Source organism: Xiphophorus couchianus, chromosome 7 (genome assembly GCF_001444195.1).
Source record: "Xiphophorus couchianus chromosome 7, X_couchianus-1.0, whole genome shotgun sequence".
NCBI lineage: Eukaryota > Metazoa > Chordata > Actinopteri > Cyprinodontiformes > Poeciliidae > Xiphophorus > Xiphophorus couchianus.
Genome location: NC_040234.1, coordinates 37,459,906 through 37,478,395, shown reverse-complemented (window position 1 = coordinate 37,478,395; position 18,490 = coordinate 37,459,906). Strand labels below are relative to the sequence as shown.

At 40.4% G+C, this 18,490-nt stretch overlaps 1 protein-coding gene and 1 long non-coding RNA gene across 2 annotated transcripts; one reads left to right on the top strand and one right to left on the bottom strand.

Annotated features, from left to right (window-relative positions):
- Positions 1 to 1,110: 1,110 nt before the first annotated feature.
- LOC114147900 (inhibin beta B chain-like) lies at positions 1,111 to 12,981 on the top strand. The gene is made up of 3 exons (XM_028022651.1): positions 1,111 to 1,237; positions 1,348 to 1,452; positions 10,860 to 12,981. Exons 1-3 carry the CDS (start codon positions 1,111 to 1,113, stop codon positions 11,678 to 11,680), a joined length of 1,053 nt encoding a protein of 350 aa, XP_027878452.1. The 3' UTR covers positions 11,681 to 12,981.
- A 420-nt stretch (positions 12,982 to 13,401) lies between these two features.
- Positions 13,402 to 16,500, bottom strand: LOC114148387 (uncharacterized). The gene is made up of 3 exons (XR_003596267.1): positions 16,433 to 16,500; positions 15,937 to 16,102; positions 13,402 to 14,023 (listed from the first exon to the last, which is right to left on the bottom strand). It is a non-coding gene; the product is annotated as an uncharacterized LOC114148387 (long non-coding RNA).
- Between the last annotated feature and the right edge of the window lie 1,990 nt (positions 16,501 to 18,490).

Below are 18,490 nucleotides of genomic sequence, written 5' to 3'. Positions count from 1 at the left end.
CTCAGCTCTGCTTCACCCTCAGCAAGGTGGTGCAGGTGGAGACACGCTAGAGCTGCTCCTTAGCATCCCAAGCCCACCCAGGTGTCCCTGATCATCACTGACAACTTCCTCTCCAGCGCAGGTCAGGTGAGGCGTGTTGGGGCCAGCACCTGGATGAAACAAGAACCGCATTAAAAAAAGAAAGATAAACCTGACAGTTACTGGGAAGGAATTTGTTGACTTGTTTGTAATTAGCTGTGATTTTAATAGTTCTTGAGGACTTCAAATCAAAGGTGTATTAAAATTCATTAGGTTTAGTTTTTTTTATCAGAAGCTGTTACAAAACGATTACACTATTTGAAATGACTTAATTGCTTCAGGCTGTGTGGAGAGTAAATTCTGTTTAGGTACAAAAACGGCATCCGTCCTCACTCCCTTCATATTACTGACTTGGTTTCGCTGCACAGCCCGTTTTTCTCAGCTCGGAGCTGTTGAGACACGTAAGGAGGCTCTGCGCTGAAAGAGGCAAGGTTACTTACTTGTACCCCTGAGGGGTGTTTACAATGTTTCCAGGCAAGAGCTGCTGTTCAGCTGACTCCTTTCTGTTAGCCATGTATTCACTTTGCTTTGTGCTACTCATCCCACAGGCCATAGTCCAAGCTGTTTGATATATATTGTTCCCTGCTTCCAGGATGGGTGTGTGTAAATATGCATGGATGGATGCAGATGTGTGTTTAAAGTAGTCCGGTCTCTCGCTGTGGAGCCTGAGAGAGGAGAGCTGGTCTGAACAGGTCTCTTTGTGAATGTAAAGCTGTGGTTTACAGGAGGAAGAGGCAGTTTAAAGAGGACGAGGGGCCCATCTTTGGTGGCCACCTGTTGACACTGACACACACTAATCAGTCAGCAAACAAAGTAATTTAACTGCTTTGAAAGGCGCTGCATGGGCACATTGTACCAAAACTCCTGAAATAGAAACCTTTCAAGTTACCTCAGGGTCATTTGGGAGACATCATTAAACAAGAAAAAGAGCCAAAACAGTGCTGAGTGTCACCTTTGAACACCCTGGATCTCTTCATTGTGCTGTTGCAGAAAGTAGCCAGTGTCATGTAAATGCCTCTTACTTTTGGCTTCATGGTGCTTTTTGCTGGAAAAGCCACGCGTTTGAATGCCTTGCTGCTGCGTGGCTGTCTCCTGGAGCCTCACGTACCGCGCAGGCCTGTCACTGTCCAGCGCTCTCACTGGAAAGATGCAGTGATGGGTGGGTTTTTAGCGAACTCAATGAACCCCCCACAGACTCTGACCATGTCCACCAACACCCCCCACTTGGCTCCCCTCTGATCTCCTCCCTCTCCTTTTTGGTCCTGTCAGGTTCAGTGGAAGACTTGGAGCCAACTGGGCTTGATCCCAGAACCGGCCGGTCAGAACTGACCTATCAGAAGCTGCTGCAGAGGTCAGCTGATGCAGTGATAGAAAGTGAACAGAGAGAGCAAACCTTAAGGGACAAAGCAGTGGCCTTTATAAAGTCTTCTGTGTGTAAGTGTGTGTGTCTTTGTGAAAAGTCACAGAATAAAGCTTGGTTTAAATCATGTTTCACTGAAAACTAAACGGTTTGTTTGGCAGTTCATTGGGGAGTATGTGAGGATGTTAACTGCTACTTTATCATGTCGTATTTGAAAAATCTCTTTTGGTTCTGATGGAAAAGGCATCAGAACAACTTTTAGGAGCTTTGAATGTACAGAAAGCCTCCACATAAAAACTCCAGATGTTTGAGAGCTATCATTAATTTCCATGTTCCTTCGACACATAGCACTTTCCCAACCCTGGGTTCAATTCCCAGTGGATCAGTGGGTCATCTACTGTACATGTGCAGGTTTTCTCTGGCCGCTCCAGTTTCCTGCACAAACATGGGTGTTCGGTCAACATGTTGATGCTTCTCTGGACTGAGAACCTTGCCACTTGAGAGTGTGGTATTGTTTCAAACTGGCAAGCTGTCCAAGGTGTACTCCACACCTTTCAGCTGTTGAAAACTGGAGATGAGCATCAGGCAACCGAAGTTTCCCCTGAGGGTCGTGACCTTGTGTAGCAAGATATGGCTCCTGGCCACACTGCAAAGGAACAGCTTTAGGAAAGCAAATACAACTTTGTCTTTAACTCTAAATGTAAATTCAGTGAAACATCTGATGGATGTTTGGGACAAGCTGCAGTCCAGTGCCTAAAGAATCACTTTGCTGACCGAAGGAGTCTGCAGTGAGTACCAGGATGAAGCGTAGTGTGAGGGTAGGGTAAGTCGTAACCAGAGGTGGGTAGAGCAACTAAATAATGTACTCAAGGTAAGGTGGTACTACGTTATCATTTTTGTAAAGTAAAAGTAAAAATGAGTCATCCAATGAATGACTTGAACGTGATATAGAACTGTGAACAAAGCTGACTTCAGTTCTCAGTAACTGAGCAATACTTTTTACTGCGATTTAATTTCTGAAATTATCCTAACATTCTAAAAAATGGTGCAGGTTCTGTTTAGAATAAACATTTTAATATGTAAAAATAAATCACTTAGTTGCAGAATCACTGATTTCTAAAACTCTGTTTTCCAGAATGTAAACATTTCAAACCAATACTTACAGCAAAGTACTTCCAGTGACAATATGTCCAGTTCACTGCATGTTGGCCTCCAAATGGCTCAGCAGGTAGAAACTAACAATCAACATGTGATGGTTTGTTTCTGGTGTAAACTGTTTGTTACAGCCAGAAATTGTACTTGATTTAAATAAGTGAGAATAATCTAAAATAAAATCAGACTTAAAAAGCGCTTCTCTGGACACTCGGATGGTTTTAAAGAAATCAATCGTTCCAGTTGAGGCAAACACTCTGATGGTGGAGAGCTACTGGACAGTAGCCACAGCTGCCCTGGGGCAGTCTGACACAGGCCAGGGTGCCATGCACAGACGCCCCCTGCTGGGCCCTCTGACCACAGCAGGCGAGGCGTGGAATGTCTTTCCCAAGGACACAACAAAGGCAGATAGAGTGGGAATCGAACCAACGATCTACCGATTACAGGATGAACTCCCAACATCTTCCTCAAAAATGACTCCAGTTAGGGTTAGAGGTTTAATGGAGTAAAACTATATATATATATATATATATATATATTTAAAGTTACTTAAATAAATGTAACTAGTTACTTTCCACCTCTGGTCATAATGTCATATTTTGCTGAGTCACATTCAACAGTAAACTAAACCTCATCCATAACTAAACGTCACTGTGTCTGAAAGGAAAGATCCAAAGATCCAAAAGCTGTGGATTATATAAGTGGTTTTGAGTTGCTGTGGCAAATCACAGCCGCTGCACTTTCTGAACGTTCAATAAACGACAAACTGGGACTGATTTCCTCATTATACGTCACAACAAACATCGAGAAGGACAAATATATTTCATTAAGTAACAAACAAATGGCATCTACTGTGATAATTCTATGAAATTAAATGAATTGTCTATTATTTACAAGAATATTAGTTTTTTGTTCTCTGGCATCTCGCTTTGAGCTCAGAGTCTGAAAGGCTTTTCCTCTTTCAAACATGCTGTTTATTTTTGTCTCTTATTTAGTGGAAATATTGATGTTGATGAGATTTTCTCCAAAATAATAACCTTTTTCAACCTTTCTAGCTCCACTGCTGAAAATGAGGAGCAACATGAAATCTAATCCAGTCCAACATCTGAGCTGATTCCTCTGGATCCTGTTGGAGGAAAAATATCTCAACTTCACAAGATGTGCTTTAACCTAACGGAGCTCTGTGGTTCCTGCTGTCAGTCTGAACTTTCTCATATTGAGGTCAAAGTTCAGATCTACCATAACTGACTGGCCTGCTGCCTCAGGTTTGCAACCAGCTTGTGACAGAGAAACCAGTAACCTGCTCCCACTGTCAGAATCTCACTGAGGAAGAAACTGCATCAGGTTTTTTATCCCTTTATTATTTCTGCTATAACTGATGGATATTTGCATATAAAATCAGTCGATAAAATTCATCCTTAATTTCTTCTTAGATCAGTGTTCCTCAACCGTTTTTGGACCAGCGCCCCCCACCAAAGAATTTGTAGGCTACTTTGCACTGAATATTATTTTCTTATTAATATTACTATCACTATTATAGATGTTTTGATTTTTATGCTTGTTTTTGTATTTATCATCAAAAATATTTCCCCAGAGAACAAAAAACCACATGAACAGAAATTATTTCTACAGGCATCTAAAAAAAATGCAATGAATGAACATTCAATTTAAAGTCGTAGGCCTACCAGCAGCCAATCAGTGGAAAAAATATTCTGAGCAATTTTCTGATGTTAGTTGCTAAATGTTGCACAAAATGACCAGATAAAAGATGTTCAACAAAACCAGTTTAAACTTTGATCTGTTTGCAAAATGACAGGAGTCGTAACATGAATAGATATTAATCATAATTCTTCTTCTCTTCAGTGTTTCTGGTTCTGATACTGCAGCTCTGTTCTGCCTTCAGGAGAACGGGAAATCAGAGTATCATCCATAAAATGTCACCCACACGGCATTTACTGTGCAGAGCTTTCAGTGGAAAAACAAAAGTTCCAGATCATTTTAATGCCATACAAATATGAGACAGAAACATGGATTATATTTTTATATAGACCGTCTATTGATTTATAGATTAATAATCTATAAATCAATGTCTATTGATTTATAGATTAATAGTTTTACTGGACAGAAATGACAAAGAACAAAGCTGGTTCTAAATCCAGTCCTAATGAGTCAGATTGAGAGTATCATGGAGTCATCAGCATCATGACATTAAAACTGACATGAAAAGTAATATTGAAGAAATAAATATATCAAATCTAATTAAAAAACAAATAAATGATAAGTTCTTTACTGTTATCGTCTATAAGACATATTTCTACTTAGTAGTAGATGTGGTTCCAACAAACTCATGGCACTTCAATATTATTTTACCTTTTATTTGAAAACAGTCTCTGTTTGTTCTTGCCATACAGTCCTCTGTATTAATTATTGCTCAAAAGGTCTTGCCATAGAAGTTCATTTAGTTTCTTAGTTTATTCTTGCATTTTGTTCTTCAGCCATTTCCATTTTGTTTTCTTTGATTAGTTTTATCCTCTCTTGGTTTATTGTTATGTTCTCTTTAGTTTCTTATTAGTTTTATTTTATTGTTTATTGACGCTCATCACCAGTAATCTTCACTCATCACCTGCTGCGCCGCCTCATCATCATGTGTTGATTCGCCTCTCATATTGATTTTTCACTGTTCAGCCTCAGATTCTTGGTTTTCATTCCCTCATTTCATCTAGTTTGTCGGTTTTCTGGTTTATGGGTTTATGTAGGGTTAGGGTTAACCCTAACCCTACAGGGTGAGCGTTGTTTTTTGTTTGTTTGTTTGTTGTTGTTTTTTTTATCCCATATGGCGCGGAGCGGTCGGGAAGACGGGACTGACGTTTCAGTCAGTCTGCTTTTTAAAACAACGGAAAAATTTTTAATATTTTGATGATTGCAATTCAAAAGTGCTTTGGTGTCGTTTCATACCAAACTGCTTACAGCGCCGATGTTAACTCTATAAAATAAACGCTGTCTATCGTGGAATCACCCATGGAGGGGTTTCTTTATTTAAATTGGTTCATTTTTCAGAGGGAGGGTGTCGTGATTTTATTAGGTTTATAAAAGCGAGATTCTGTTGTCCTTCCATGAAGCATCCAAACAGAAAATAAAACATTTTTATTATAAGTTGATGCTTTGACATGATCACAGCACTGCCAAAACATATGTACAAAAATCCTCAATAAAACATCAAATATTTGAAAATCAGACACCAGACAAGGAAATCACAGCATCATCAGCCAGTGTGACTCTGAACTGATGGTGAAGCTACATTAGCAGGAGAAGCTAACAGACACTGAAGAGAAGAAGAGCTGCCATGGATAAGCTGCATGTTTTAATGTTACACAATACAGTTTTAGCAAGTTGCTCAAAGTCTGAACTGGTATTGTTGTGCATTTAAGAAGTAAAGTTTACCTTTGAGCAAACGCCCCAAAGGAATCTCAGCGCCCCCTGCTGTCCTCTGAACGCCCCCTGGGGGGCGGTACCGCCTGTTGAGAAACGCTATCTTAGATGAAAGGCAGATTTATTTCATTCTTTGTTTCTTTTGCCTTTTTATATTGATATTGTTTAAATACAAGGGTTTTCTTCATGATTTCTTTGGGGGAGATAATTCTAGACTTCTTCTGGGATTTACGCCCCTGGTTAGCAGTGCAAGTCAAAAATGTTCATCTTTACGTTTTCTGCACTTGCACAAAAGATATGTTCAAAAGTAGAATAGCATTATATTTTTACAGCAATAACTGCTATTATGCCAAAAAAACATCTGTGGTGGTAATTCAGACCCAGATAGAACAACATGATGGAAACAAAGTCGAGCAGAAACATTGAATCGACGTTGAAACAGAATTGAAACAGAATTGAAAGTGGTCAGTGACTCGCATGTTGAATCAATGTTTCAACCATAACTGACACCATATCAATGTTGATTCAACTATCATTTGACTGTGGATCCATATGCACATTTGGGTTGATTTTATATTGAATCAATAAGGAATCAATATTGATTCATGTACATGTTTGCTCTGACAGGTCTACATCATAACGTACCATTAAACGATTCTTCACTGGTCTTATTGGCAGACAATGGCATCATATAATTCATAATTTTCTTTAACATATTTCCAAAAATGTGTTTCCAAAAGGTTAAAAATGACAACATGGCATTAATATAACATTTTATTTAAAATAACAGGAATAGATCTGTAAACATATTTGACTCCTTTTGACAGAACATCAGTCTGTTGTCCATGAAGATCAGCATCCATCAGCTTCAGCCTGGTTCTGTATGAACCAGGAAACAGGACAAGTTGGGCCGACCCAGGTCTGACTCTGGTTGGCGTCACTTTGGTTCCTTGATGCCCTCCTCCCGTTGTGGCGCCTAATGGAGCCGCTTCCTGACCGTTTCCCTGCAGCCGGTCGGCTCTGGGTGAAAAACAGATCGGAGTGAGGAAGGCGCCGGTTAGAAAGACGATAAACGTTAGAAAAGTTGGAAAGACATTGAAATATTAAATAGTGTACTGCTTATAGAACAGACACAAAGTGGACGGTTCCCCATGTACACTTAGTTAAATTAATAAAGACACGCTAATGAATATTCATTGATATTTATCTTAATGTTAGATGACATATACAATTACATTTACTCATCAAGCTGCAGCATTGTGTAGCATTTATGATGCTGCACTCATTGAAATGAGGGAATCGATATTTAAAATAAAGGCTGTTTATCAGAAAACCTACCCTAAAGATAAAACTCAGGGAGGATCAGGGTTGATTTAACAAAGTGATTTGTACTGTAGTTGGATAAATTATTTACAGTATATAGAGGATAAACTTCCATCAAATAACTGGTTCAATCTTCCATTAACCTCAAACATTTCCAAATAAATTCATTCAAAAATGTCCTTATGCCGATAAAGATCCAGTAGTAATAGTCCAGTTTAACCAGTTACCAATAATCAACAGACTGAATCCGCAGGGTCAGATCAGTGTTCTTCTTTTTTATGGCGGTTGGCAAGCAACTTACTGATGTGCATTACCGCCATCTACTGGAATGGAGTGTGGATCAGGATCAGATCAGTGGTTTTCCTGCCTGACATGTTTCAGGTGTTTCCCTTCTGCCACACCTGGATTCAATCAGTGGTGATTAACAGCCTCTGTAGAAGGTCATGCAATCATCTGAATCAGCTGTTCTGGAACAGAAATACATCATAATAAAAACTGAAAAACAAGTGATTTGAAACATTTTAAAGCAGCAGCAGCCCTGAACTTCCTTGACCACCACATGCTCTGGCAGCCCAAACAATGGCCCCGCCCACTTTTAAAAACTCAAGGGGTGCTACAAACAGCATACTTAGATTAAAAATTGGTTAGCAGTTTTTCCCAACACTGTTCCCCAAACTGACCTGCATGTTTGCAATTCAGCTAAACTTGTTAATGAGCCGTCAATTAAAATCCTGTGTGCTGAATTAGAATAGAATAGAATAGAATTCAACTTTATTGTCATTGCACTGTCACAAGTACAAGCAAGCAGATGTAGTTTGCATCTATCCAGAAGTGCTCTATGAGATATAAATATTTATTTACGGATGTACAAGACTATGTATGTATGGACTATAAGGGGTTATAGCAAGAGATATAGATATTGTGTATAGATATAAATATGGGAGCTATATGCACAGATTATACTGATTATACATAAGAATGTTAGGGAACGGATTATAGATAAATAATGGCAGATAAAATTTACAGGTTGTATGTGTGTGTGAAGAAAACAGTCCGTGATGTGTGTGTGTGTGAGGATAGTCCATGTGTTATTGTTGTATGAGAGGATAGGGGAGTACAGTCCTTATAGTTTATGTTTTATGTCAGGAGGCGTTCAAAAGCGTGACAGCTGTGGGAAAGAAGCTGTTCCGGTGCCTGGTGGTTCTGGTCCGTAGGCTTCTGTAGCGCCTCCCAGAGGGCAGGAGGGAAAAGAGTGTGTGTGCTGGGTGAGTGGAGTCCTTTGTGATTTTCCCGGCCCTTTTCAAACACCGCTTCCTGTAGATGTCCTTGATGGCAGGGAGCGGTGCCCCGGCGATATACTGGGCAGTTTTCACCACCCTCTGCAGCGCCTGCCGGTCGGAGACAGAGCAGTTCCCGTACCAAGCTGTAATACAGTTGGTGAGGATGCTCTCAATGGTGCAGCGGTAGAAGTTCGTGAGGATCTCTGAGGACAGGTGGTTCTTCCTCAGGGTCCTCATGAAGAAGAGGCACTGATGCGCCTTCTTAATGAGTTTGGAGCAGCTGGTCGTCCAAGTCAGGTCCTCGGAGATGTGGACTCCCAGGAACTTAAAGGTGTCCACACGCTCCACCACTGTCCCCTTAATGTCTAGAAATGTCTAAACCCTGCAGGCCAGTGACTGGAGGAGCAGTGATGGAAAACACTGGATCAGACGTTGGCGTTTCATTCATTAGAGTTCGACCACAAAACAACATAGACTCAATGAATCTTCAGCGTTGGTTACTGGGCTAGAATTGGATGATTGATGGTTGATCCACCATCAGTTCTCAACCAAAACTCAACCCTTCCATCATTCAACGTTGAATTACCATCATGTAATTTATTCTGATCATTTCAGCTGCATTGTTTACGCAGAGACGAAGTGCTGGGCAAACTTCCACTGCTCAAATGTCGCGCTGCTGGTGGGGCTGAACTTTAGCTCGGTGCTTTAGTGTTTTACTAATTCTGAACCAGTTTTATTCACTTTTCTCCCACTATATATTTTTCTGATTAAATTATAAAACTCAAATTTACTTCAGATTTTGTAAACTTTCTATTGAACAAATTTTAACACCTTTGTTGAAGTTTTGGTTATTAACTTAAAAATATTCAATTAAATAAATGTTTATATTGCTCTTATTTTGAAGTGAAGACTGATTTTGAAGTATTTCCATTTCCTCTACTTATTCTTTTTTTTCCTCAGCAATTTCATATGTTTTTTTGTTCCTGTATTTTTATTGTTTAAAGAAACAGACAAGATACAAACATAAATACAATATCCAAGCACGTGACTGGATATGTAAATTGTAATGTGTTGGGAATAAATAATTCTGTTTTCCTCCATATTTTTTAGCTATTTTCATGCTCGTATACACACACACACACACACACACACACGGAGCACACCCCCTCAAAGCTGAGCTTGATGGAAATGACACGTTAGGGAACGCCCTCCTTCAGGCGTGGCTTAGATAGAGACCAGCAAAGAGAATTACAAACTGTTGTTAGGAGCCATTTTGCTCTGTTAGCCCATAAGGATAACATGAACAAATGGAGCAGCTGGATTTCAGTCGTACTAATGGAACTCATGAATTCAACTCACTGACTCTTCTTCTACCTCAGACATAATGGAGAACCGATCATTCTGGACAAATGTCAAAATTAAAGAGAATAGATTAGAATTGATTTACTTTATAAGCACAATTCTTGTGTGTTTTGTCAAATTCAAGAATAGTAAAACTTTATTACAGGATAAAAAACATGCAAGAATGTGAGAAACTGGTGCTCCAGGGTTGCAGTATTTCAAGGGCAGATGTAATTTCAATCCAAACTTGATTTTAAGGACTATGTAAATTGAAGATAAAAACTGGAAATTTATTTTTGTCTTATCCACACATTTTGTTTTTCTCAGCATCTGTTCAGTGATTGGATGGGGTCAAAGGTCACCTGGTGACATCGTAATGTAGAGCTGTGTATCGTGTGTTGTCATGGTAACTGATCTTATTTCCTGCTGTGGCTGTACTCAGTGGGAGCATATAGATATTGAATGAGGGAAGTCCTAGGATGGAGCCATGGGGAACCCCACATGTGACCTCTGACCTCTTGACGAGATGTTCCCTATAAGAAATCCCAGTTCTTCATTTCAGATTTGAACTAGGTCACATTTCTTCATTGTAAATAATACAGCCTTATGTGTTAAAGTGATTGAAACATTTTTTCACTGATCAAAGTTTGCCATAAGCTTCAGAAATATTCTTATAACAATCCCAAAACAGGTACTTCTCACGTTTTCCACACATGTGCTGCAGATGGCATTTATTACCCAGAATGCATCGCAGTACAATTACAGGCAGTCTGTGTACAGTGAGCAGTAAATCATCTACTAAATGTTATTATTATTTTACTTTTCTGACAGATTTTTCAGGTTATGGATTAATATGTTCATCTTTATCTACATCCATGTGTAGATAAGGGACTGAGTTTTGTTTTTTCTGTTTCCACCAGATGAAGAAACAAACGCTAAAACCCGTCTGCACTTCCTCATCTCCAACGAGGGCCACCAGAACCTGCATGTGTCCCAGGCCAACCTATGGCTGTATCTCCGTCTGCTGCCTGCTGGACCCGAGAAGGGCCTCCGGAGGAAGGTCACCATCAAAATCCACTACCAGGAGGCCGGAGCCGCAGAGGGGAACGAGGCAACGGGCCGCTGGGTTCTGGTGGAGAAGCGTGTGGACCTGAAGCGCAGCGGCTGGCACACGTTTCCCCTCTCGGAGGCGGTGCGGGCTGTGTTTGGGAAGGGCAGCCGGAGACAGGACCTGGAGGTGCACTGCGAGGGCTGCGAGACGGCTGGAGTGGCTCCGGTGCTGGTGGACCCGGGCGACCCGTCCCACCGGCCCTTCCTGGTGGTGCGTGCGCGTCAGATGGACGGAAAGCACCGCATTCGGAAGCGGGGCCTGGAATGCGACGGCACCAGCGGGGGGTTATGTTGCCGGCAGCAGTTTTACATCGACTTCCGCCTCATCGGCTGGAACGACTGGATCATTGCTCCGGCTGGTTACTATGGTAACTACTGTGAGGGAAGCTGCCCCGCCTACATGGCAGGCGTCCCTGGCTCAGCTTCATCGTTCCACACAGCAGTCGTTAACCAGTACCGCATGAGAGGCATGAGTCCGGGCTCGGTGAACTCCTGCTGCATCCCCACCAAGCTCAGCACCATGTCCATGCTCTACTTTGATGACGAGTACAACATCGTGAAGCGCGACGTTCCCAACATGATCGTGGAGGAGTGCGGCTGCGCCTGAGTCTGCCCAGCAGATTCTGTGCATGCAGGACTTTTCTGTGCAGAACATCATCTCCATGTATCCATATCTACTGAGAGCACATTCACACAGAGCTGGTCTAATCCAGAAAACACGACGTAGATGTTGTGTCCACATGAGTGTGACGGGACGAAAGAGCGTGTCTTTTTCTGACTTAATGAAACACCTGCGTTCAGTGATGGGGTGACAAGCAAATTATTTTCACCAAATCACATCTTGCTCTAGTTTGCCATTTCTAGTCAAACCTAATGGCCCATTATCTCCTCTGAATGAAGTTTTTTAAAGCGCTTAAAGACAAAGACAGGATCAACCAGTGGAAATACTGCTGTCAGACTTTCTCCAACCCTCTTAAGTACTTAAAGCACAAAAGAAACTTGTTTTCTTAAAGCACTATCAGTTCATCACCTTATACAATTCAGAACGCCAGCACTTCTCCACTATGCAGACAGATGCAGCCTGACTGTCCCTTCTAGTGGAATTAGATAGCAGTGCTTAATGCTGGAGGGCCAGTCACAGGTTGGGATGCCGAGCCGCTGCTCAGCTTTGACGTAACATCACTTCTGGTGAAGGGACATCCGGACGAAGAAAACGTCTCAGAGGTGCACTTTGCCCGATCTCCCTCCCTGGGGCTTGACAGAAGACAGCCTGCAGACTCAAAGACTAGTTTCCGCCAAACAGGTCACCACAGTGCAGTGCAGCACTTGCAGGAACTGAAATGCACACCCTGAATAGCACTTGTATAAAAATGCCTTCCTGGGTCCGGAGTGTCCTGACAGATTGCTGAACAAGTGCCACATGAGCTATGCAATGTGTAGAACTCCATAAAATCCATAATCAATTTGCTCCATTAGACTGAACTCTGCATCTTCTTTCTATCCTTCACTCATTTCTTTACTCCTAAACTGTTTAAAAATACTTGAAATGTGATCTTTCGCTTGCTTTCCAAAGCGAATGATTGTTGTGATGTTTGCACTGAGACGTTGCGGAATTAACGAAACAGAAACTGCCATTGAAAAGTTATTTTTATATAGTTAAATTGAAATAAGTTTCAGATGTATTTTACAAAATAAATGAAACCAAAGACGCCAAGATTCCAGCTGTTTCACTGAAACTATGAGGCCGTTAGTGGCAGTTCAATAAGTAGAGAAAGGGCCTATCACTGCATCAGGGTATGAGAGACAGATGACAGATTTTCATTTTTCCAGCTCTTTTTTTCCATTCTTTTTTGTACAATAAACATCATTTCACTGTTCCTCTTAATTATATATATTTTTTCTATTTAATAAAAGTTATTTTTAGTTCATTTTGAATCATTCAGTCAAATAAATGTGTTCAGTACAGTTTATGTAATATAAATGTTTTCTTAAATATTTTAAAATATGAAAAAAATGGTGTCTTGTGTTTTTGTCCTTCTGATTTTTCCTTGCAGGCGTTTTGGGACGATACCCACCTAAAAACAAGGCGGGGTTCAAATCCCTGCCAGGAAAACAAGCAACACATTTCAGTCTCTGCCTGCACTGGTCCAGACATAAAACATCTCCAATCTGTCAGTTTGGTATGTTGTGATACCATTTTGTTCACCCAGTATTGACTTTTGTATCAAATTGAAATAAACACAAATTAAGTTTACTGGCAATCAGTCAGCAGTGAAACACCCACAATGAGAGGGAAGCCATTTTTAAACTAAACACAGTAAACTAAAAGAAAGCATCAATACAGATTTAATACCAAAACTATTTTTTACTTTGGGACAGACTATACAATCAATCAATACAACACATTTGTCCACTGGCTTTTTTATACACTTTTTGGTCTACATTGTGAACAACGCTAAGAATATTCAGAATCCTGGCAGAACTACATTTAAAATAATGTTCATTCAGCCAAAGAGCTTTTTTCTGATGGATAATGAAATGAACATATCTTGAGATATAATGCATTTATCTGGGAATGCTTCCATCTACTTCAGTACAGTCTCATATATTTTCCTGCAAGGCAAATAGCACTTTAGGGAGGGACAGAGTTGAAAAAACTTTTACCTGCAGCAGGAGAGATTTCTCTCCGTTTCTCTGGGTGAAAACATGTCAGGCTTTTTATTGGCCTGAAACATTGTTTTTAATCTTCTCACTGCTGCTTGAACTTTAAATAAAAGACATTTTTTACTGAGATCAGGGGAGACGTGTAGCTGTCTTGTCATGCTTCCCAGTGCATGCCAAGATCTCCCAGCTGGAATGATAATGATGCTCAGTTTGAGCTGCAGGCCATTAAGCTGCTGCTGCTGCTGCTGCTGCTGCTGCTGCTGCTCTGCAGGCCAGGCAGCCACTCCTGCAAAAATCCCATTATAGACACACTTAATTTGCATCATGTTCATATCAGCATGGGACATAAAGCAATGATTTAGCACACTCTTATGAGGATACGTCTGCATAATTATGAGCCCTTCCCAAATGCACACGTAACTCTACAACTTCTTTATCAGTTAGAGCGAATGCCCCCCCCCCCCCTACACACACACACACACACACACACACACACACACATTTGATACTACCATAGGTTGAGGTCATGGCAGCTGCAGCTCCGTCCATCAGCTGCTTATCTCTGCAGTGTTTATTCTTCCAAATCACTTTGCGTTTACTAATGAATTTATGAGTATTTGATGCCTGAGGCCAGGCATTCCTGCACTCCGCTCCAATCGGAGTCTGTTCTCCAGGAAAACACCGTCAGCTGGATGCTTTGCCTGCTTCTGCTCTTTATCTGCAGTTTGATGAAAACAATCAGCCAATAAAAGTTTCTTTGAAACACAACAGGATTAAAGTTGAACCTTCTGTGTCTGTTTCCACACATCATTCTTATTTTAAGCATTTATGCTGTGAGCATCTTAAGACAGGAGGATTATTCCTGTCATGTTTACTTTTCTACAACCCAAAGTGACATTTTGACCTTTGCAACATGGACTGTGCCCCCATGAAGCTCTTTGTCACAGACGGATTACCGGTAGGAGTAAAACAGATTCCATCTTAAAGTGACAAACAAAACCCTTGATAGAACTCCATCCATTTCTTCTTCTTTTAAACCTGAGTTTCTGTGGTTGACGCAACTGATAATAATAATGAAAATAATGAGAAAATGATCAGTTTAAGGTGGTACTTACATAGGAAATATCTAATATGAAAACCTCTACTAATTATATCCAAAGTTTAGTCTTTTCTCTGTCCAAGAGTCGATGAATAAACATGAACGTCTAATCAATCAGTGAAGCAGTGGGAGGATTTCTGTGGCTCCAGATTTACAGCAACGACTGAGGTAAGAACTCAGTGAAAGTATTGTGGTGGTAAAAGTATTTACAGGTGAGAAAAACACTCATGCAAAAGTCCAATATATAAAAAAAGCAACCAAAGATGTTGCTTCCTTGGTCTCCATGACGATTCTCTACAGAACCAGGACGGCAGCAGGTGGAGTCGGATCACGTTACTCATAGCTGGACTCTGATCAGACAGCAGGTTGCAGTGAATTTTATGGAGGGGTACAATATGAATACACACCACACTTTTCAGATCTTTCTTTGCTCCAAATGTAGTAAGCCATCTATTAAATTCCACTTAACTATTGTGCTAATATATTGACAAAGCATTGAAAAGTTCTAGAGGTATTAATATTTTGAAAGTAATTTTATATCCATCCACTTTCTGAATTCATCTGATCCACATCCAAGTTTTTTACAGGAATCTGAAGACAGAAGATAATCATATATAATACATTCATTTGTAAGTAAATCATGAAAAATAATGGAATCATCCTTTACTGTAGAACTAGTGCGCACAGAGCTGTTTGCATCTTCCATCTCTTTGTTTATCACAAGTAATTTGGTTCAACTTTAGTGCAAACAGAGTCGTTCTGTCTAGATGTGACCAGAGTTTGCTCCATGTTAACCATCAGCTTCCTGGACGCGTCCAGTTAAATTTAACTCCCTGCTGGGATTTTGGACAGATGGTGGAATTTTTGTGTCCTTTAAAAGAGAAAGGAATCGGAGTTCCTAAAGTCCCATCGTGGGACATGAAAGCAGAATCAATCTAACAGTCTGGCTTTTGTTTCCATGGTTTCCTTCCCCATTGAAATGACGTCAAATTAATGAGAGTCGGGAGCTGATAGGCTGGCAGTAACACACTGATACTGACACTGATACTTTGCAAACTCTACAACTAAAACATGTGTGTGTGTGTTGGGGGAATTCCCACCAGAGTGATATGAGGTGTGTATACAGATCATCTCTGACCACAAGCTGTTCCATCATCAGCCGGCTGTGTCTCTCTGAGGGCTCATTATTCTGGCAGGTGCCTCTTTGTTCCGCCTTTTTCTCAGGCCTTTTCATGAGCATACCAAAAACACAACAGCAAAAAAATGCTGCAGGGTTGGAGGAGGGGGTGTTAGCTGGAGTCACAGCGAAGAACTAGACAAGCATCTTCAACGTTGGTAGAAACAAGGCGCTCTTGATAGTTACTGGCATTTAATAACGATGCCGTGAGAACTGTACAAAACACTAAATACATTTTTACAGAAAGAAAGACATTCTCATAGATAGACTACTACGCAGCAAAACATTTATAATAATGTGGCTTGACTTACAAAAAACAGACGTATTACGTCACCTTTAAAAAGACGTGGCTAACAAACTCGACAAATTCTTCAAATAAACATTATTTCCACACAAAACTAAAATACAAAAATGCGTACCTGACTGACCGCTTCAACCTGAAATGTTCAGAAAGAAACCAACCCAGCTACACGAGCCTCTGTGATATTTGACATCACTTTAATTTATCTACACCAACTTATAACCATGAAATGAACCCAAACTGTTGAACTGCCGCCACACTCATGTTGCTCTAAAAATGAGGAGTTTTGCTGTAAATTATGCAGAAACCTTTCTGGCCTTAAATAGACTTTTTCTTTCCAGTTGCAGTTTTTTCCAGGTCTAATGGATTTTACCTGGCTGTGAGTTGTTGATGAGTTTTTACAATAAGAGCCTCTGGTTGGTCTGTCTTTGTGTGACATCATGTCCTGTCAGGCTGGAATCATTCAACAAAAGGAGTTGTTGGTCTTTCAGCAACAGAAAAAGTCCGTCTCAAGGCTTTTGCCGTTTTTTACTGCAACATTTTAGCACCTGCATGCATTTTGCAGCAGTGTTGAATATGAGTATTGTTTACAGAATTGCAACATTAATCAGTTAAGCAGCAGATTTTCCTACAGCACTCAAATGAAGATGACCAGATTGTAATGAGGGTGTTACATTGTCTTCAATGTAATTATTGGGACTGAAGTTGGTTTACTATGTTAGAAAGCCCCTCATGTCTTCCTCTATCAACAACTGTTTGCCTTTATTGCTAAAGTGTGTGACTTAGAAAGGGTTTTATGCTGCAGGCAGCATCTGGGTTTAGTTGTTTACTCATCAATTATTAGCATATAATGTTGTTTTAATATGAATAAACACATGGTTGCTACAACTTGCTCTAACTAAAACTGCCCAGGGAAATTATATTTCAAGACTGAAATCTCAGCAGTGGAACAATTTGCTTTGACACGACATATTATTCATTTTTCTGGGATTCTGATCAGCTTATATTGTTTTTCTTTTTCTTCTTGTATTTTAAAGCATGTAAAGAGGATTTCCATCTGCATGGAAAAACATTTAACACTTTTCCATGTTCTGTCTTTTAAAAGGTCTGAATGTGCATTTCTAGTGATGAATCACTCAAACAAGCAGACAGCTTTTAATATTTATTACACAAGTTGTCCGAGTTGCCATGATAGACACCAAAGCAAAATGGATCTAGAAACATTCATTTATAGCAATTGTTTGCTCAAGAATTATGAAACATTAACTTTCACATTTAGGGGAGAGATGAAACTATGGAAACATGAAATGCTGAAAGATCTGAAGTTTAAACAGCCAACACTCTCCTAACATTTGTTTTTGCCGGGAGAAAAGCCACCAATCCAGCACATTTCTTAGTCATAAGCATGTTTATTTCTGACATCCTATCAGGCTTTGAGTGCGGGGCCTTCACTCGGCGTAGACTCATGCCTCATGTCTGGAAATTACCGAGATCAAAATGAATCTCTGGCACAGGATCAGGGTTGAGTGCGCCACACACAGTCTGATCGGCTCTAAATTCTGCGATGCTGCAGGAGAGGAGATGTTATCAGCAGTTACCCACCCTCTAAAATCTTTTCTTTTTTCTCATCTCAGATTACAGCGATGAATAGAGTCCCCGGCCGCTGCTGTACGTTTTTCCATGCAGAGAGTACACAAACAAAGGCATCTGTTGTACTCGGCTGTCATTGTGTTTAATTTAATGTCTCATCAGTACTTTTATTGTTCACTCCTTCAGGTGCATTCTTTTAGAATCCTTGCAGCCTTGCCAAGAAGCCACACAAGTTACTGTCAAAGAAGAAAATGATTATTGTCTGTGATGACTTCAGGCAAGCACTTTAACTACACCAAAACGAAAACATGCTAAATTATTTCACTCATCTGGGAAATCTTTCAATTTTATAGAAAAAAACATCTGGCTAACATGAGCAGGCATGACTTCTAACAATATGCAATCTTCAAGGAACAAATTAAAATGAAGTTTTAGTCAGTGTTTCCACCCAGCACAACCATAGTAATGAATGTAGCCAAGTTTCCTAAAATAGGAAGCGTCTCTGCGGTGGGTGTGTTTTCTAGAAGCCACCAAAGCAGTCAGATGTAATTCCCCGTCAGATTCCTGTTGCCTTACCTCATTCTCG